The 22,889-nt window shown below is 33.9% G+C and overlaps 1 protein-coding gene across 3 annotated transcripts in view; it reads right to left on the bottom strand.

Annotated features, from left to right (window-relative positions):
- Positions 1-206: 206 nt before the first annotated feature.
- The window catches only part of LOC149782269 (histone-lysine N-methyltransferase PRDM16-like), an 82,273-nt gene continuing 59,590 nt past the window's right edge, over positions 207-22,889 (bottom strand). For all 3 annotated transcript variants that reach the window (XM_089933644.1, XM_089933645.1, XM_089933646.1), the window contains 4 exons: positions 21,413-21,539; positions 11,488-11,641; positions 8,308-8,410; positions 207-7,206 (listed from right to left, as the gene is read on the bottom strand). In XM_089933644.1, coding sequence (XP_089789770.1) covers positions 5,200-7,206; positions 8,308-8,410; positions 11,488-11,641; positions 21,413-21,539 — 2,391 coding nt within the window. In that variant the 3' untranslated portion in view covers positions 207-5,199. The remainder of the gene's footprint in view (positions 7,207-8,307; positions 8,411-11,487; positions 11,642-21,412; positions 21,540-22,889) is intronic.

A 22,889-nucleotide genomic window follows, 5' to 3' on the forward strand; every position in this document is an offset into this window, starting at 1 on the left:
GAAACAAGGTAGAGCGTGTCTATACACAAAGACAAACTAGAACATGTCTTTACACAAGGACAAGCTAAAACATGTCTTTACACAAAGACAAACTAGATCATGTCAATGCACAAGACAAACTGGATCATGTTATTGCACAAAGACAAACTAGGACACATCTATGCATAAAGACAAACTATGAATAAAGAAAAACTAGGAAACATCTATGCATAAAGCAAGGTTTATTTTTTTTTTCATTTGAGACAGAACATTTCTCTTCAAAATGTAATAATAATAGAATTCTGTAATATCTCAGAGTATCCTCGCCAACTCACAAACAGATTGAGATGAAAAAATGACAGCAAAACTATATATTCAAACATGAAAACGCTAAATATCTATTCAAAAGAAATCTTAAAATTTGTACATCTTTACACTTACAAAAGGGCCAAACTTACCTTCTGTGTTATATAAACTTATTTGAAATTAATGACAGTGAAATTAAGCCAGTAGAAAGCAAAGAATGATGGTTATGATAGCAATGGAGAAGTTGGTCCCAAATAATTCTGGAAAACAATATCACTGATCAATATCTAATACTGTCAAAATTTCTATTTTACTTTTCAAAGTTCAAATGCATGTTGTACAAGTTGCAGTGTGAAATGTGTTATTTGATATTGCTGGAAAAAATGAGCAACATGCCGTTCTGTAAAATGCTAAATTGTAGAATAAGAGTATGTACCAATATTGATATCCCATATAAAAATATGATATATGTACCAATATTGATATCCCATGTCAAAATATGTTGTGTATATTCCAATATGTCAAAACAGGATCTATATGTACCACTATGTCAAAATATATACCAGTATGTCAAAATAAGATGTGTATGTACCAATATGTCAAAATAAGATGTGTATGTACCAATGTGTATGTACCAATATGTCAAAATAAGATGTGTATGTACCAATATGTCAAAATAAGATGTGTATGTACCAATATGTATGTACCAATATGTCAAAATAAGATGTGTATGTACCAATGTGTATGTACCAATAATGATATCCCGTATCAAAACAAGAGACTGCCTAAAAATGCAATCCTTTCTTAAAATAGACACAATGTATGTATGTATGTATGTATGTATGTATGTATGTATGTCTGTCTGTTTGCATGACTGTATGTATGTATATATGTATGCATGTATGTATGTATGTATGTATGTATGTATGTATGTATGTATTATATGCATGGATCAGCCCAACTTTGACTATGCCATGTAAGTTTAGCCATTCTAAAGTAGATAACAAAAGATAATGTCACAAGTGGCCAAAATTATTAAAACACAAAATTTATTTTTTCCCCTCATTAAACTGATTTTTTAAAATGTCCAAGACCTTCCTACATGATCATTGTTGGATCCATCCCAGGTAGAGAAAGTTACCTGCATTAGTTTCCTCTGACAATATATACAAGAGGGCACAATGTGTCTATTAAACATCATGTCCACAAGGAGAATTACAATTTGAGAAATAAAAGTATTAACTGTTTTACTACTTATAAACATGAGACATTTTAATCAGTTTTCTGTTAAAGAAAACCCAATAAATTGTATAAGTTAAGTAATTCCCCAGGTCCTTAAAGAACTCTGTGTTAAGAAAAATCATGTTAATTGCTCTATCAGCAATTGAGAAAAAGGTTGCATAATAATTTCATGTATTTCCTAAATGATCATGAAAAACTTAGGCAAAAATTGTTTAACTGCTTCAAAATAGAATTATCAAAAATATATATTGCTCCCAAAGATTGACTAAGTTCAAGAAAAATGTAATATTCATGTATTGGGTGGGGGGGACATGTATAAATTGGAATGTATATTGATTGAAAAACCTGTTTAAACACAATGTTTGAAAGTCATCATCATCGTGGTTTTTTTGTAACCAAGTAAACATTAACTAAGAATGAGATTCACACTGTATGCAGATATATTTATCATGAAGTACACACAAACATTAATGCCATAACATGTGATTGCTGAATGATCAGACTATGTAAAATACATGGTACACTGTACAAGCCTAACTCCAAACAGCTCAGACCATGATCTGCCATTGCATAATGTGCCAACAGATCAGGGTCTATATTAATTGTTCTACTGATTACTCCTAACAATCTGCAGAGACCCAGATCTGCCAGCACACTATGCAATGACAAATCTGGATCTATGCAGTTTGCATCTGGACTTAAACTGCAACAGTATTCCAGATTGATTATTAACCATAATGGGAAGTGGTGGGAATCTCTATACTATAAGGCGGTATTTAATCTTCCTTTAAAAATAGTAATTCTCTGATTCAATAAATAGATAATCTGAAAGATAAATTTAATCATTAAAACTAATTTAAATAATTCAACCTAGATTGATATTACAAAATATTCTGAAGGATTATGCACTTTGTTAACTCCACATTTCTGCCAAAAAATGTGCAAACACAATTTAATTCCTCACCTTACAGTTTTTTTGAAAAATTTTCCAAACAAAGTTTACATGTATTGTGTTTAAGCAAATGAATTATTAGTTTCATTAATTCAAAAAGTATGACTTTTTATGGCATTTTCTACCATGATTTTGCTCTATTTCCCATATCAATCTGTGGTCTGCTTGGTTGAAAACAATGAATTTGTTTTGAAACAACTGGAACTGTTACCTAATTCTTGAATTCAAGTACAAAACTTGCTTTTCAGAAAAGCACAAAAATGTGCAACTTATGAAAATAAATGAATTCAAAGTATGTTTTATAAAGCAGTCAATGTAGTTCAGTTGGTAAAAAGCTGGATTCATAATCCAAGGGTTTTGGGTTCAATACCCACCCAGGCCAGTTATCTTGTTGTGTCCTTTAGAAAGACACTTATCTCCCATTTCCTTGGCATACAGCAATTTAAAAACCAACAAACAACAACATTTTTTACAATTTTACAGCCTGGTACCTACAGACTAATATAAATTCAGTCTATATGTAAGCATTTTAAAATCTAGAAAAATGTTACTTTTGGTTAAATAATTTTTTTTCCGTGTCTCAGACATATCAGATAAGGAAAGTTTTAAAATATTCAAAAGGATTCCACTTCCATTCCAACCCATACAATGTCTGAAAATGGAGTATTTTTTATTAAGTATCAGTGAATACCAATGTGTTTAGGGGTGTGATATTTGATGAATCAGTTTATAGATTCAATCCTTTTCATACAATCTCAAAGTGATATGATGCAGCGATATTGATATGGACAACTGCCATTTAATGACTACTATGCAGCCTTGATGAAATAGACAGCTGCCATTTAATGACTACTATGCAGCCTTGATGAAATGGACAACTGCCATTTAATGACTACTATGCAGCCTTGATGAAATAGACAGCTACCATTTAAAGACTACTATGCAGCCTTGATGAAATAGACAACTGCCATTTACTGACTACTATGCAGCCTTGATGAAATAGACAGCTGCCATTTAAAGACTACTATGCAGCCTTGATGAAATGGACAACTGCCATTCAAGGACTACTATGCAGTCTTGATGAAAAGGACATTTGACATTGAAGAACTAATATGCAGCTTTGATAAAATGACAACTGCTATTTATAACTACTATACTTACATACAAAATATTTAACTATATCAATCTATCACAGAAAAAAGCAAAGGAAAAACAATAATGGATTTCTCTTCGATATTTACATGTATAAATATAAAACTCTAAATAGCAAAAGGTTGAACACACTTCAAGCAAATAATCTATACAATCTATATACAAACTACTTGTCCTCACAATTTGGGCTTTAGTAATAATCTGAACAAGAAATTTACTTCCTACAAATTGTTTGAAAAAGAAATTAAATGATTTCCAGTTTTTCAGTTTTAAACTGTTACACCTGTTTTCATGACAACAATAATAAAATTGACTTATTACAAGACATATGTAGAGGTATTGTACATTTGAGTTAAATAATGATTGTTTATTTAAAAGTATTATAAATCAAGGTCTTATAGTTCAAGGTCTATGAAGAATTCAGTTTTTTGACAACAGTTGGAACTTTGATTCATAAACTGAAAATGATTTCCCAAATGAACAACATAGCAACACCTGAACTATTTTGAATTTGCATTTAAGCCATCTTGCTTTCACTGAGAATGAGCTTTGGTTTGGTTTCAGAGTAATCCCCCATATCCTTTTATTTATTTAATGGCTTTTACTCAGTATGCCAATTTTACTACGATGTAGGCAAGGCTGAATTTCTAATTAGTTGAGTTGTTCACAGACCTTGCAACCAATCTACACAGACCATGCAACCAATCAAGATAGATACTGGTAATCGAAGGAAGAAAAAAAAAAAAAACACAAAAACTGTCTGTGACCTGCTACACAATACCATATATACTTGCTTGTAAGGTCAAGTCCAACTGCAAATAAGCCAGCAGATCAGGATCTGTTATTCTCAACATACTGCATAGATCCAGATCTGTGAGCAGACAATGCACTTGCAGATCAGGATCTGTTATTCCCAACAAACTGCATACACCCAGATCTGTGAGCAGACACTACTCGCAGATCAGGATCTGTTATTCCCAACAAACTGCACAGATCCAGATCTGTGAGCAGACAATGCACTTGCAGATCAGGATCTGTTATTCTCAACAAACTGCATACACCCAGATCTGGGTTTGTCGAGTTTGCAGTAGGATCAGACTTATAAGCAAGTATATACAGCCATGTAATAATGTTATATCCTAAATCTAATTTTCTGCAAACAAATAACGTACTCTTTCAAGAAAATATCCAATCGTGAAGTTCTTAAATGGATTGAAGTTTTGTATCTATAAAAGTCAACATCAAAATAAGCATTATGCATACATTGTAATTTGCTGAACGTTAACTTAGACATAAATTCTGACGTGTTTTGTACCATTTCCTCTTCCAACTCGCACTTTCAATCAAACGTTCATTCTGGCCTATGTAAGCAGCCAAGTCATTCCGAATGTTTTGTTTATACTTTGTAAATTTCTGGGATTATCTGAATTATCAGAATCACTAGAAATCAGTTCTTGTTGATGTCTGGAAGATAATTCCATAAAAATGAGAAATAAATAAGGATGAATATTATTCATGAAAGTTTTTTGACATATGATTTGAGTGTTTTAGCAAAAACTTTGTTGGCACTATGTTGAACAGAGTAAAGGACTGAATCCTTGCTTAAGCTCAAAACTGTTCTTCTGACAGAGTTCATCAGTCAGTTTGGTGGGATGAAAACCATTTAGCACAAAATGTCCATCACTCTCTGGAGAATCTTCCTTTTTCAGATCCGATTCCTCTAATCCACTTTCATTCTCCATGTCTTCTCCATCCATCATTTCTGAGCTGTCATCTTCTTCTGCCTCCACTTCTTCTTGATCATTCATGTTGTTCTCCATGGAAACTTCTCTACTGATAGAATTCTGGTTGATATCCTGTTCGGTAGCCTTCCCAATAAAGTTTCTGATTTCTGAGAAATATGCCTCATCTTTGTCGTCCAGTTCATTCTCATTCACTGGAGAGTCAGTCACATTCATGCCTTCTGTTTCGTGTTTCTTTAGATGCCTGTCCAGGTTGGTTTGCTGTCCAAAGCACCGATCACAAAGTGGACATTTGAATGGCTTCTCCTTATTGTGGATGTTACGAACATGTCGCTGGAGATTGGAAGAAATGCTGAATGACCTTTCACAGTATTTACATTTGTATGGCTGTTCCCCAGTGTGTGTCCTCAGATGACGGGTTAGGTTGGCAGAGCGTGGAAAGATCTTTCCACAAAATTTGCATGCATAGCGATCCTTTAGCTTATTTCCTGGTGATGGAAAGAAGCTCTCACTGACCTTTCCAATTGGAGAAATACTTTTATCACAATTGGGAACCATTATGGGAAATGGACTGAATCCTATGGGATAGGATGGGCTGTGAAACCTTCCATATGGCAGATATTTACTGACATCCTGCATGGACTGTTGAAGCTTCTCTTTATTCTCAGCTATTCTGAGGGCCTGCTCCATCATTAGTGAATTGGAAAACTGAGGGTAGGCATAGTGAAGCTTTGTGTCAGCTGTTGTGGATGGCTTCATCTCTCCAAAGACATGGGTTTTTCTTGGGGTCTCAGGAGGGGACACCTCTTTGGTCTGGCTCAAATCTAGGGGCTGATCCCCAGCCTCTGTATCAGCCTTGCCTTTGGAAGTTGGTCTCAAATTAGAATTTTCAGCTTTAGACTTGGAGAAGTCATATGGTGAATCTTGCTCTGCAGTTCGAGGTACAACTGGAGTGCTGGTTTTCAGGATGGTAGGCTTTGGTGATTGTGTTGACATGGTGACCTGAGTGGATGATCTAGAAAGATAGTACGGTGGATTCTGTGGCAAACTGGTAATACTGCGACTGATTCCAGGTTTTTGGTTCAAGCTTAAATCACTCTCATTGTCTGAAAGATCATTGTCTCTGTCACTGGAAAGGCTAAGTTCTGATCCATCACTACTATCAGACCCAACATGGGACTTCTTCTCGCTGTAGGAAAGTTTGTTCCCATTTTCATCCTGAGAAGACTTGTCACTACTTCTGTCAAATCCCATGTTCTGCATAGGGGAATGCAAAGATCCTGGAAGAAGACCTCTCATAGCTGGAAACATCGGAAAAGCTGGTCCAATAGGAGGATAGAATGGGTAGGGTGGTCGATAAGCTCCCAAGAATAGAGAGTTGAAGGAGGCTGGTGGATTGGTATGTGGAAGGCCAAGAGCTGGTGCTGTTAATTTTACATCAGAAGGAAATCCACGTGGCATGCCATTGCGTATAGCTCCTTCACAGAAACGCTTGTGTTTACTAAGAGAAGTGATTGTAGAAAAAGCCTGGCCACAATCATTACACTTGATTTGCTGACGACAGTCTGCATGCATCCTCTTGTGTCGACAAAGGTTGGAGAATTGCGTGTACGCTTTCAAACAAACCTCACATTGGAATGGCTTGACACTGCTGTGGATGTGCTGATGTTGTTTTAGGCCACTGGATGTTGCAAACGTCTTGCCACAATCAGTGCATGTATGGCTCCGGGCACCATGGTGCTGGGAACGAATGTGGCGTTGTAGGTTGCTAGGGTCAGTAAAACTGCGGTCACAATGCTCACAGGGAAAGTGTCTCCCACTCTCATGTATTACCTGTAAAAAAAAATAATCCATTATTAACCTGCATTTTGGAAGGAAACCTGATTGGCAAAAATATTTTACATTCAAATTTACATTGGATATTTATATATAACATTACTTTATTACAATCAAGTTATGACCAGAAGTCACATTTAACAATTTTTTAAAGACATGGTCATTTATGCCAAAGTAACACACATATATGCATGCACGCACACACACATAACTGAAAAATATATGGTTTAGCAACGTAACCAATGCAGCAGTCATGTCCCAATCAGCCAACATAAATGTCTGTGTTTATGTAAAACATTTTATTATCACAGTGACACATGACATATAATCTCATTAGCCAATGGAATCGCATTTCCATTGATGCTGGAAAGCTACCTTCTGGCATGACAAGATAAACACTCCTACAGATTTACTAGAAAGTAAGGTGGTTACATCAAGATTTCCTGCTTTCTACCATCATTTTTAACAGTTCCCCATACCATATCCCAAACTCCTTCAAAACTAGGACCAAAGTAAGACTGCAAATCCAAACTCCTTCAAAACTAGGACCAAAGTAAGACTGCAAATCCAAACTCCTTCAAAACTAGGACCAAAGTAAGACTGCAAATCCAAACTCCTTCAAAACTAGCACCAAAATAAGACTGCAAATCCAAACACCTTCAAAATGAGGACCAAAGTGAGACTGCAAAACCAAACTCCTTCAAAACATGGACCAAAGTAAGACTGCAAATCCAAACTCCTTCAAAACTAGGACCTAAGTAAAACTGCAAATCCAAACTTCTTCAAAAGCACCAAAGACTGCAATTCCAAACTCCTTCAAAACATGGACCAAAGTAAGATTGCAAATCCAAACTCCTTCAAAACTAGGACCAAAGTAAGACTGCAAATCCAAACTCCTTCAAAACTAGGACCAAAGTAAGACCGCAAATCCAAACTCCTTCAAAACTAGCACCAAAGTAAGACCACAAATCCATACTCATTCAAAACTTGGACCAAATTAAGACCGCAAATCCAAACTTCTTCAAAACTAGGACCAAAGTAAAACTGCAAATCCAAACTCCTTCAAAACTAGAACCAAAGTAAGACTGCAAATATTACCTGGTGTTTAATCAAGTGGGACCGGTGTTGGAACGTTTTGTGACAATGGTCACATTTGAACTCTCCTTCTCCACCATCTGAGGAAACATTGCCATCGACACTCCTGAAAAAGAAAATCCCCCAAATTCATAATAGGACACCATATAGAGTTTTTGAAAAGACATGTTTTATCACAAAGTCTGATTGAACTGATAAGATTCTATCTTATATGCCTGTAGAATCATTATAAAATAATTTGAGAAATAAGAAATTTCATATCAATAATCTGAAATACAATTTAAAATGATGAATTGTCCCCCTTACATATACCCTACTTAATCCACGTAGAAATTCATTAATGGCAGTGTAGTCACTTTCATGCACAATTACGTGTGTGATTCGGATTTTTTTGCGTAGCTCTAACAATTTTTCAGTCATATCACTATGGTGTCTGCAGTTTGGCAGTTTACAGTTATGTCTAGCACTGGGGCATCATGCCACAGACATGTAGCATTTTGTTCCACCCAGTCACATTATCCTGACACCAGACCGACCAGTCCTAACACTAACCTCTTAATGCTGAGTGCCAAGCAAAGCAGCTGACAGTACCAATTTTATCAGTTTTTGGTATGACTCAGCCAGAGTTTGAACACACAAGCTCCCATATCTGAGGCAGATGCTCTAACCACTAGGCCACCAGAGTGGTCTCATGTACAATTAAAAACACTGGACAGAATTATAACAACAGTGAATTAAAGTCATAGAATTACAGCACCTGTAAGAAGGTCTGGGACAAAATTCATTCATTTATAAACTGCTGTCTTAATTTTAATTGGTTTTTATATTGTGTAATGCCCTTCTCATGATGAAAATCAATTCTGAGCTATGTACAGAAAAATCCAAATTGAAAGATCACATCTCTAGTAACCTTGCACACTGAGCATAAAACTTTGCTTTCATTTTAAGCCAATGATGGATTTGATAACATGTTTAGTAAATGTTTTAAAAGGATTTGATAACATATTTAGTGCATGTTTAAGGATGTAAAGAGGTTTGTATATAGATGTAAATGATTTTCACACTAATATATTAACACTTTCCTAAATTAGGTTCATTACAGACAGGTGTATTTATCTGGGTGTGTATGGTAACTTATCTATGTTAACTGATAGATAACTCCACCCATCTCAAACTCTTTCCATAATAGTAACTTATTTTGACATTTGAAATTAAGAGCAATTAAAGAACAAGTTTATGAGAGTCCAGGATGGCAATATTTGGGAAGAGATCTAAGCATGGCTTACCAAGGTGCATGGTGTGTAAACATTTATGTTCTCCCTGGTGCATCCCTGTCTGAACGTGTTATTTTTTTATTGATAATGAAAAGCACTTTGATTTGGCGGACAAAGACCCATTTACCTAAATTACATTATATCTTTCCATAATGGCTTGTCACAACGCCTGTAATTTTCTGAAGACATCGCAAAATTTTAGATGGAGATGACCCTTCTCCCACAAAAAAATACCTGAGGTCATTACACCTGCTTTCTGAACGTGATAACCTCATAGCTAATTGCGGTGATTTGATTTGGTCATTTGTAAAATTACATGTTTGCGAAAGATGTCAATTGCATTTTATGTTTTTTTAAAAACATCCCACAACTGTTTCCAGTTCAATTAACTTTGACCTTTGACCTGTTCTGATATCAAATAAAATTGTGTGAAATTATGTCAAATATGGTTGCAATGGCAGTCATGGAGTGTATTATAAACCTGTCTGGAATGGTTTTTGATGTGACACAAGACATCCTGCGCCACCTATCATTTAACTTGTGAAACATGATTTAGCATGGCAAAAACAGTTCAGGTATCATCAGGTGTAAATGGGGCATGTAAACTTGTTCCCTCAGCACCCATTATGATACCTTAACATGCAAGTCGAAACAATCAAAAATTAAAATACCTACTGTGAATGATGTGGGATGATGAAGGAAAAATAATTCCATAAGGTTTTTGACTTTTGCCTCAGGTAACCCTATCCCAGATGGTAATGGGTTTCACAGAATTACACAGTACATTGTCATGAGTTCAAATTGTACACACCAGCCCAATAAAGTGATATTTGACATTCAAGTGACACAGGAAAACATTGTCATAAAATAAATGACTTGTTACAAAGAGGTTACACTGACGAGCCCACATAATTTTAACAACTTCATGCACGTTGTCATTCGATCCATGTTAAACACATCTAAAAACATTTTTAACTAGAGTGTATTGGATAAATGCATTTCTTTTAGGTGATTTCCATTAAATATTTGTCCCCACTGTAATTAACATACTGATTTTAAAAAAACTGATTATTAATGTGATCAGATTGTGATGTATTAATTAATATTCTCTGATGGCATGATTTTAATCGGAGACAAATGTCTGAAATTGAAAGTTTATAAAGTGAATTAAAATAAACTTTGAATCAAAAACATAAAGAACAGAATATCATTTGAAATGCACAAAACTGTCTGCAAGTACATGTAACAACTTAATATTCACACCATATCTATCACATATTAAAAAAATGACTTTAACTGGCTACATCTAGATACTAGTAAAGTATAGCGAGGTATAATAGTATACTGTTGCTTGCTACAGCATTATACTAGTTTACTGTCAATGACTGTTAGGATACCAGTATACTGTAAGCTGTATATATTAGGATACTACTCTGTTATAGAGAGGTATATTAAGATGACTATATCAGGATACTAGTGTACTGCAGATGACTGAATCAGGATACTAGTGTATTACAGAGGTATATTAGGATGACTATATCTAGATACTAGTGTATTATAGAGAGGTATATTAGGATGACTATATCAGGATACTAGTGTATTATAGAGAGGTATATTAGGATGGCTATATCAGGATACTAGTGTACTGCAGATGACTGAATCAGGATACTAGTGTATTACAGAGGTATATTAGGATGACTATATCTGGATACTAGTGTATTATAGAGAGGTATATTAGGATGACTATATCAGGATACCAGTGTACTGTAGATGACTCAGGATACTAGTGTACTGAAGATGACTGTTTCAGGATACCAGTGTACTGTAGATGAATATCAGGATATTAGTATGCTATCAAGGGATATACTAAAAGACAATAAATTTCTATCAGTTAATGCAAGAAACTTACAGTTTGCTATTTTCCTCTGACTTTGATAGATTTTCTTGTGGACGGGACTGGAAAATGGGTGTTGCTGGAGCTGTACAGGCATACATTTGGTGGTGGGTCATAGCCATTCGAGATTTGAAGACTTCGCCACATCGTAAGCAGGGAAAGCTTTCTTCTAAAATTAAAAATACAAAATGAAAATTAAATCTTTGCTATTACAGACACTGAATGAAATTGTTAAAACTGTATCTTGACAAAGTTTTAATCTGATCAAAATGATTCATTCTCTTGTGTCAGATGAAAAGTCAAATGACCAATAGTTACAATACAAATTGTATTGGGGGTTTTAAAGACCAATTTGTACGTATTTCTTTCAAAATTTGAAGATAAGTACATCACAAATGGCTTAATTGCATTTTATTATTATTATTACTATTATTATTATTATTATTATTATTATTATTATTATAGTTATTATTATTATATTATTATTGTTATTATTATTAATTTATAATTAATTATTATTATTATTGTTGTTATTATTATTATAGTTATTATTATTATATTATTATTATCATTATTATTAATATTAATATTATTATTATTATTATTATTATTATTATTATAAATCATTAACCTACAATTCATTAAGTAGATTCTCCATTCAAAACTATTCAAAAAGGGTGTGTCTGATATATCTTAAGATGTATACAGTAATCACTCAAATCACTTTGGGTCTCATTTACAACATGAACAACATGTCATGTGCATCTCTGGCATTTCTTCAGTATTTCCAGATAAATGAAAAAAGTAGCATTATATTTTCATTTAATTATATCTGGTTCAAGCTGTCCCAAATTAACCTGGTTGTTACAACAATCCAAGTGAAATTGGCAACAGGCTCTTAAAGGAAGACTTCAATACATTTGCAAAAGGTGCACATGCTGACCAAGGGAAAATCTGCATATAACGTGCGAGTTTGAAATAAATTTCAATAGTCAGAATTTGCCGTGACTGATTCTTTGATGGATAATTCATTTTTGACAAATGAACCAGAGAAAAGCTAAAGCAGGCAGAAGAACAAAAAAGGGATCAGAATAAATGAGAAAATAGATGGATTATGGTACAATAATAAAAAGTGAGAACAGAAAGAGAGAATAGTCGTGTGACAATGACACAATGAGTGTGATAATATAAAAGGTGGCTATGATAATTAGACACATTCCTTTCTGAGGTGAAGAGGATATCAAAGTGAGACTTGGCAGATGGAGGAATCAAGGGCACTGAAGCAGAAAAGATGTATCTGCCACCCCTCCCATCTTAACGTTTTACGTGTGCATCACATTTCATACCTGAAATATTGCTCTTGCCCGATCTGATATTGACATGAATATTATTAAATTTAATATGAATTGGTATGACTCTGTATGGCAGTGTACAGCACAGCAAAACAAGTAGGTTGTTTAGTGTGGTGGCAGCACCAGGCTCATTCTATGGTAGGGTTTAAATTCACATACATTCTGGTGTAAGATTATTATACTAACCAATGGGCCACCAAGACTCCTACCTCCATTACCTGACTTTTATATGGATCTATTGTATATTCCAAAGTTTTATGAGCAAAAATGATTTAAGACCTTTTTCACCAAAGGACTTATGTAAACCAGTACAGTGAAAAAAATTAAATATATACAGGTATGACAAATTGACTTCCACAACCTGTTTCCCCCTCAACCCCAAAATTAACTTGTACAGTTATGGATTAAATGAAATACTTACCTTTCTTTTTATCAATAAAAGTATATTTGTAATAAGTATATCTATTTTAATATAGTGATCTCTCATACAGTTCTGGGGAGACAAGAGAATTCAACCAATGGACTCTATGGCTATAACCATGTTATATTTGGGACCATGTTATACTGTGTGGACCATGTTGCATGGAGAACCATATTATCATGTGATAATAAGTGACGACTGTACAACTACAGTGAACCCTGCCTTAGCTGACACCCATTAAAAGATGTCATGGATCAATTTCTTTCTGTTTATTGTCTTTTTTAATCTCTACATACAGGACACGTCTATAGAGGACTCAAATTTTTGTCTTCAAATTTTAGTCACAACAATGCAAAAAAAAAAAAAGAAAACAAAGGCCTATTTGTTTTAAATGCTAAAAAAACAAAATCTGAACTAAATACAGCACTCCCTCACTATAAAGTCCCTGATTATAACACCATTCTTGTTATGAGACAAATTTGATCAATCACACTTCGTACAGTCTTAGTGTGTGAGTGCATGATTTGGATGTTTAACATAGCTTTAACAATTTTTCAGTCATATCGTTACGATGTCTGCAGTGTGGCAGTTATAGTGATGTCTAGCACTGGGGCATCATGCCACAGACATGTAGCATGACGTTCCACCCAGTCACATTATCCTGACACCAGGCCAACCAGTCCTAACAATAACCTCTTAATGCTGAGCGCCTAGCAAGGCAGCTGTTAGTACCATTTTTGTAAGTCTCTCGTACGACTCGGCCGGGAATGCCTTAGTAAATTTATGTTTATTATGTACTTCATTATAAAGTGGTCTTGCTAAAAGGCAGTATTTTCTATGATTCCCATGACAGTGTTTTAACGAGGGAATGCTGTATCATGTACTTCATTATAAGGTGGTCTCATTACAGGGCAGTATTGTCTATGGCTCCACAGAAAACAATATGTGAGGGTACTGTATTATATATTTCATGACAAGGTGGTCTCACAATAAGGTGGTACACTGGCCAATATACAACATTATACTTAAGGGGTACTGTATCATGTACTTCAATATAAGGTAATTTCACAATAGTGTGACATTATCTATGCCTCCCATAGACAGTACTATAATGAGGGGGGTACTGTACCAGGGTCTATACCATGTAACTGAAAATTCAGAGGGAAAATCCCCCCTCCAATTTGAAAATAAAGGGAATGGAAGACTTTTCTAAATGTAGGAAGGATTTATTTCAAGGCTTAAAAATGTGAAACAAGATTTTTTTGCACTCTGACATTTCAGTGACATTTTTAACAAATTAGCATGAATTCTTTAATTGCACATTCAAGAATAGACCCTTCTGATGTTTTATCTGAAACTAAGAATATTTAAGGATCTTTTATCCTTTAGTGATCTCATTTTAGACCTTTACATAATGCAAACTAATTAATTTTTATTTTGTTGCCATTTGTATTATTATCTTGTATTTATGAAAATATAGTTCAATGCAAGAAAATATTTAAATACTTAATTGCTTCAATGCCTTTTAATGAGAAATTATAAAATATAAACCTGCTAGTATTACTTTTATTACTGGGGACATTTTCAGCTAAATAATCGGTCTTTGTTTGGACTTTTGACATCAATGTTGAATTGATCATATTATCCAGAAAAGAGATTTTACAAGTTTTTCAATGGAAAAATGTTGTGATAAAAGACTTTCTTCTCAAATGTATGATAATTGCCCATCACATGTTTAAAACCAACCCCCTTCTGATTTATGAGCTCAGGGCCAGCTATTTGTTTCCAGTTAAATCCTAACTTATTAAAAGCTTTCTAACAGGACAATATGGACATGTTTAAGTGCTAGTGTTGGGTAGATCAAACAAAACATTAAGGACAGTTCTAATCTGTGCAAACAAATTCTTCGGTCTTTATCTCTTTGCTTGCACCTTGTTGCCAAAAGAAAGTCAACAGGATAATTCTTTCACTTTCTTCCTATCATGTGATGATTGTCTTATAGTTCCATGTATTTGTACACTTTCTGTAAATTTCATACCATGTTCATTACATCAAGCCATTTTGCATGTACATTTCAAGCCATTTTGCATGTACATTTCACTCAATTAAGCAAAGAATATTCAATATAGCCCATTTCATATTGCATTTACTTCTATTTCAATGTATTTTTATTGGTTAACCATTTCAATATCTCACAATAATATTTATTAAAATGTTGAGACATCTGTTTGTCATAGTATGGATTAAGGGTCTTCACTTAAAAACTAGGGCAGAAATCCTCAATGACAGTTCACCTCCATAAAATAGACTCAGTTGCAAATCCAATACTGCATTTTTTGCCTTTTCCAGGCACAAGTGGGCTTTGTTGGAACATGATACAGACTGATATATGTTGCAATGAATTAATGGCCATTTATTTGAAGCGAAGAAAATCATTATGTAACAATACAATAAGGTATTCTATACGGAGGTAAAGAATAGTTGAAAAATTGCATAGACTTGCCTCTCCATTTCCTATAAGCATTTATTAAGATTATAAAAAGATGACACATCACTGTCTAACATGCTTCATTGCAGACATTAAAAAATTATTGTACATTAAGAGTTTTTAAATTGACAGTCGTCAATGTGAAAACAACCATGATTCTACAGTAATACAATTTTTCAAACAAAATAAATATTTCATCCTTCTGACCATTATTTTGCACAGAATATTTCTACAAATTTATTCAGCAAGTCCAGTACAAGTAGGCAATGATATAATTTGTAATTACAAGAGTTGCAGTTATTGAAAAGTATCTTTCTTTGTATATATTGTCTTCTCTCACCTCAGCTTATGATGTGCAAGTGTGTTAAAATTACCCAATCCCTAGTGTGTCTTTAAACAGTAATGAGCGAGTCCCCCCAGCCCCTTCTCCCCCCTCATCTAACTGTTGTGTCTGTAATACATGTCCACAGATAATAAGCCAGACACTCTGACCAGACAACTTAATCTGCAGGATCAAAGAGCACTCCACTGCAGGAGGTTGCATTAAAATTTGCACAGAAATATTGCAATTTGCCTCCTTGTCAATTTGCACCATTATCTGCAACCTGACAATGGGTGCGTCTCATTGTCTCAGCCAGCATTGCAAAATCTGATTAAATTTACGTATCTGTGTTGATAGCACCTTGCAAGGGCAACCTTTTGGGCACATCAGTATTACAATGTCCCCTTATTACACATTAGTCAGGCAGTAAGGGTGGTGGAAATCAATTACAAAACAGTGACACGCTTCATAAATCAGAATATTCTGGCACAAGTTTGCACTTGGGCAATGTCAAAGTAGCGAAAAGCTGCCCTTTTTCAGTGAAAAGCGATACCACTCATTTGATCAACTCCTAACAGAATTCCATGAGGGGACACAGACCTGCTGAAAACATGCACCAAAAATGTCCAGTTAAATTATTCAGCAGTGATATACTTGTATTAAGCTATCCAGTGCAGATGGAATCTCAATTTACCCGATGGAATCTTGTCTATGCTAATGACAACAAGGAACATATTCTTCCTTTTATCAAGTCATGGTTATTGAATAATATCAAATGTCTCATCAGATCGAAATGACGAGGCTCTTAGGTACAAATGATGACAATAAAATTACAGTACCACATTGAAAAATCAACATCATGTATATAACACAATAAAATTACAGTTTTTTAAAATGTCTTCGCTTATTCCTTGGTGATGACACACAACTCCAAAACTTTATATAAAAGTAATTTTTGGGAAGAATAAATAACATCCAACAAGCAGCCATCTTTGTGAAGTGAAAAACATTGTTTGCTAAAACACCAAATTGCTAATTTTGTTCAATAACTTTTAAAGGTGTTGTAAATAAAGTGGTCAAACCATATAAACTGTTAATTTTCTACTGGTTTTATATATATATCTTGCAATGTGTAATACAGTACTAACTGTCTGATAAAATGTAATAATGACTGTAATTCAGATTAGTGAGATACTGTTATCATCTTAATACTTTGGGATTATCCATCTGGCATAGTCTGTGTCTATAATTATCGATCTGTCCATGGCATAGAACATGTCTGTAATTATCAATCTGTCCATAGCATAGTATATGCCTGTAATTATCCATATGTCAGTGACATAGTCTATGTCTGTAATTATCAATCTGTCAATGGCATAGTCCATGTCTGTAATTATCTATCTGTCAATGACATAGGCTACATCTGTAATTATACATCTGTCCATGTAATAGTCTATGTAATTATCCATGTCTGAATTTAATGATTACATTGCATAATTATTAACTTATATTTGCACTGAAACACGCATACACAAAACACATATTGGTACAGACTTGGTGTAATTATTTACTTAAATTTTTACTGAAACTCACATACACAAATCTGTACAGATTTGGTGTAATTATGTAACTAAATTTGTATTGAAACACATACATGAAACACAAATCTGTACAGACTTGGTATAATTATTCACTTAAATTTGTAAAGAAATACACAAAACAACTGTCTACTGACCTGGTGTAATTATTCACTTAAAGTTATACTGAAACACACATACATAAATCAGAACAGACTTAGCATAATTATGAACTTAAAATTTGTATTGTAAAAACACATTCTGATGTGTCTTTCACTCATTTCCTCATTTAAAAGTTTCCCTTTACATAATCCAGGGGCACTAAATTAACATAACCAAAGCAATGGATACTTACTTTCAAATGAGCAAATAAGCCGAAGTCACTAATGTGTTGCAGACACATTTGTCTGCATTAATTGCACAATTTGATGAATTGGTAGCATCAGGCCAAATGAAAACATCTATCAGTATTGACATGGGATTTGGGGGTGATGATTTATCAGATTATGTTCAACAGACCATTAAGTTTGGGCTAGGATGCATTGAAAAGTCTCAATTTATGCTAGTGGAGATTATGTACTATACTAAAAACCAGATAATTTCTCTCCTCCTAGTCAAATATAACCTTTTTCCTTCTCCAAATATTTTTTCTTTGTATTTGTTTTTGTTTTGTATGAATTCATTGTTATTGGAAAATTGGCATTTTGTTTAAGTCAGATTCAGGATGATAAATTATACCTCCAGTTAAATTTGGAAAGTCATGAAAAATGTCTTGTCATGGTTCAAACTTAACTGTCATGCATTCACAAAGTCAACAGAGTTAACTGTACAAAAAATGTGAAATTATTAGCTTTTATATTTTTGTGCAATTGCTAAATTTTTCATTACTGTACTGCAAATCATTGGTAAAATTCTACATATTTCAGCAAAGCAGAATGGATTCATTTCTCATGAATCAGCTGTTTAGTATTTAGCCTTCTTCTGCAGCCAATGCCATGAATAATGCCGGGTGGACCAGGGTATAACCATGAATAATGCAGGGTGGACCAGGCTATAACCATGAATAATGCAGGGTGGACCAGGCTATAACCATGAATAATGCAGGGTGGACCACGGTATAACCATGAATAATGCAGGGTGGACCAGGCTATAACCACATTTTTAAGTTTCAGCTGCATCTCAAATGCATGTACGAGCATTTGATCTGCCAAATATAAAAATGCTTATAGCATATTACCTGACATCAAGTCCATTACTGTTACTTCTAAAATCTATTTTAGTAATGGCTGACCTTAAATATTTCTGTCAAGTATTATTCTGCTCACCCCTTAAAAATAAAATTGTTCCTAAAATAAACACTGTTGAAACTGTTATTATTTTTTTTATTTCTAATAACCTTTCATGGTAAAATATATGAACTTGGCCATGTATAATAAGACTTCAGTTTTAGTTTTTTTTATACTGGTGTACCAATTTTGTCACATATCTAAATTCTGAATTATTTAATCTCGGTATAACAATGAATTATCTTTATTTTAGTTATGTAACATTGTAATTCTTAATCTCAGTCATAATCAGTGTGATTTGGTGATGTGAAGACTGGCAATACATACAAACAGTACTTGCAATACACACAAACAGTACTTGCAATACACACAAACAGTACTGGGAATACACACAAACAGTACTGGTAGTACATACAAACAGTACTGACAATACACAAACAGTACTGGCGATACACACTAACAGAACTGGGAATACACACAAACAGTACTTGCAATGCACACAAACAGTACTTGCAATACACACAAACAGTACTGGGAATACACACAAACAGTACTGGTAGTACATACAAACAGTACTGACAATACACAAACAGTACTGGCGATACACACTAACAGAACTGGCAATACACAAACAGTAAACACAAACAGTACTGTCAATACACACAAACAGTACTGGCAATACATACAAACCGTACTCACAATACGCACAAACAGTACTGGCAATATATAAACAGGACTGGCAATACAAAATTAACAGTACTTGTAGTACATACAAACTGGACCAGTAGTACACAACAGTACTGGCTGTACACACAAACAGTACACACAAACTGGTAGTATACACAAAAGTACTGGTTGTACACACAAACAATACTGGTCATACACACAAATAGCAATGGTTGTACACAAAAACAGTGCTGTTAGTACACATAAACAAACTACTAGTACACTAACATGATTAGATATTCTGTAATGGCCACATACAGTTTAAAGGACTGCTAATGTCAGAAATAGTTTATACTGTTTTTGTTTAATTGAGAACTTCTATTACATGGATGTTTTCTATCCTTCCTTAACCAGTCTTCCTAACCAAACAATCAAAGCAACCCTATTTTGGCAAATAAGGCGTAACCAAGTACAGTATATTGGGTACATTAAAATTACTGATACCATCTTGTCCATGTAGACTGTCCTGACACAATGACGATAAAGTAATTTATGGACACATGCATTATAAATCCACAATTTGTACCTTTCTTTTCTATTTACACAACTTTATATTGTTATACTGGGAGAACACTATAATGGACTGTAGATGTCTCTGAGAAGTATTTTGCTACATTTCAGATCACTGTGACTGTGGATTATAGGCCTTCTACAAAAGTGAGTTTCTAATTTCACTTTTTATCATTTATCTGTGCCTTAATGCCATCTCGAGATAATGACAGACACACTGTCCAATTCAGCCTAGATGACACAGCATAACACCAAGTCGAGATACTGTCAAGTAAAATATATAATTTATTCTAAACGTTTTCAACACAAAAATCCCTTTACTTTCTTGTCTGTCTCAGTTAATACAGGAGAAAACCTCTCAAAGATATGCATGATCATATCACAAGAAAAAACACTCAGACATTTTCAATTATGTTTAAGAAAGATTTCGTCATATACTGAAAGCTTCACTATGTTTTACCTATGTTTTACACCTATCCATGTTTCCTTTACTATCCTTACCATTTAACTCAACTTAAAACTGGAAGTTTATATATATATATATATATATATATATATATATATATATATATATATATATATATATATATATATATATATATATATATATATATATATATAAAATTAAGATAAGTTCCAGATTTAAGAATGATGAGGAACTGATGTAATAATCAAGGTTAACTTTTCAACAAGGCATGGTTGATTTACATTTTTTCCTGATAATTTCTTCTCATGCAAGATCCTTTAAAATTTAATTTTAGTTGTAATTTTACTAAGTATAGTCAAGTGCGTGGAAATTAATATCTCATTCGGCAAATTATTTCTGTTTCCATCTTCGCCTATTTCTCTGTCTGTCTGTCTGACACAAGGCACAAAAGCATCTCCATCTAATCTGTCTTGCTGCCAATTTTCATTATCATTTTAAAGGTTATTGAAAACTAACTGCCAGTATATTATAAATTATGTATACCTTTTGTATGTTTGTCCGTCTGTCTGTCTGTCTTGTCTGTCCTGGTAAAAGGCACTGGTAAAAGGTATGTGGTATAAAAACTAATGAAAACAGGGGCCTTGTTGGGTCAACTACTTGTATGCCAGACTCACGACTGAAACGGTGCGAATTCGAATACTAGAATCGGGTTAGCCTTCGTCAGCTACTGTGGCGTGTCTTTGGTAAGCAATTTACTCAGACTGCCTCGAAAGTAAATAACCTACATTGCTATGCTAGAAAACCCCAAACCAAACAACAAATGGCACTCACCTTCCTCCATTTTAACAGTCTTGCTAAGATTCAGGTTTATCTTGTCCACCTTGTTGTACAGGCCTTCATTTAGGTACAGAAGCATTTCCTCGTGTGGTTGGAGATTTCTAAATAATCTGTAGTGGACCTGCGATCAAATAAAATCTTGATTAATTTCTAACTCTTCAAAAGGACAAAAATATTTGTCGCTGACACCAACAGTCCTAGAAAATCCACATGCATCTTCAACCCTTTTCTTTTCAAAAGAATTATATTTAAATAATATCGTCACTCATGGTTCCAATTGTTTAAAAAATATTTAAGCTTTTTGAAAACAAATTGCATGTTTCAAATTTTTGTTACAAACATCTTTAGTGTTGTTATTAAATTTTGCTAAATTGCTTGTTGGGATGGCTTTGACAGATGGACTGATCAATCAAATGAAGACGTCCCTGTTCTATAATAATACCAGATTTTTTGTAATGAATTCGTCTTAATTATGTCTAACCTATATCCATATATTTATAATTCGTGTTCCAAATTTATCATTGGGTGTTCTAAGAGATCAATACTTATCAGTGAGCATTCCAAGTGATCAATACTTTTTAATTATACTTTTATATAAATTATACGAGCAGCCAAAATCTATAAGTATATCACATCTGATACGTTATTCATGAATTTGTAACACTCTATGAGCAAATCGTGTTCTTAGTGTTCCATATAGAACAGCCATAAAAACATAAGATGGAGTTCGTAAGTTTTTGTACTTTTCACAGAGAGAGAGAGAGAGACCCAAGTCTACCAATAAATCATTATAATATCAACAAGTATTAATTAAGACATTAATTTACATTCATTTCTTTAAATATATTAATGGCAATATGTTCAGCAGAAATAGAAGTCAAACGCCCATATTTATAATATTCAGTCACAAATCCTGGACATACCTTCCAATAAAGAGTAGAAACAATCTAGCTCCTATTCCGTATATATGTCTCCAGGTTTAATGAGCTATGGCTGCCTTCTAACGCTGACAATTTAGATGACGAGACAAGCATAAATACCTGTTCAGATCCTAACTTTACCTGGCACATTACTCGCGATTGCCGTATCATCGAATAAGTTGATACTTTACACTACAACCGTGTCAACGCCTTTTTCAGTTACATTAAATACAATCTACAGCTCAAATTTAGGACACTTAACGCTTTCTAAATAGTTCTTTTGTTTCAAAACTAAACACCTTCTGTGTTCTTTCTTCATGGGGAATTAACCGTCTGGGTGTTGTTATTTTTCCATTGCTAACAAATATCCTAATTTCTCTGACTCAGACAGTTGATTCTTGAATGCATCTTAATGCCATTATTAATCAAGAATACACACTTTGTTTAGGGTCTCTTATCAGGTGAAATCAACATTTTTGATACTGAAAACAAAATATGTCAATCAATTGACTCATACAGTCATCCATTTCAGTGTTGGTAGCTATGAATGC

The sequence above is a fragment of the Sinohyriopsis cumingii genome, chromosome 15 (assembly GCF_028554795.1).
Source record: "Sinohyriopsis cumingii isolate HCF-2022 chromosome 15, ASM2855479v2, whole genome shotgun sequence".
Taxonomy (NCBI): Eukaryota; Metazoa; Mollusca; class Bivalvia; order Unionida; family Unionidae; genus Sinohyriopsis; species Sinohyriopsis cumingii.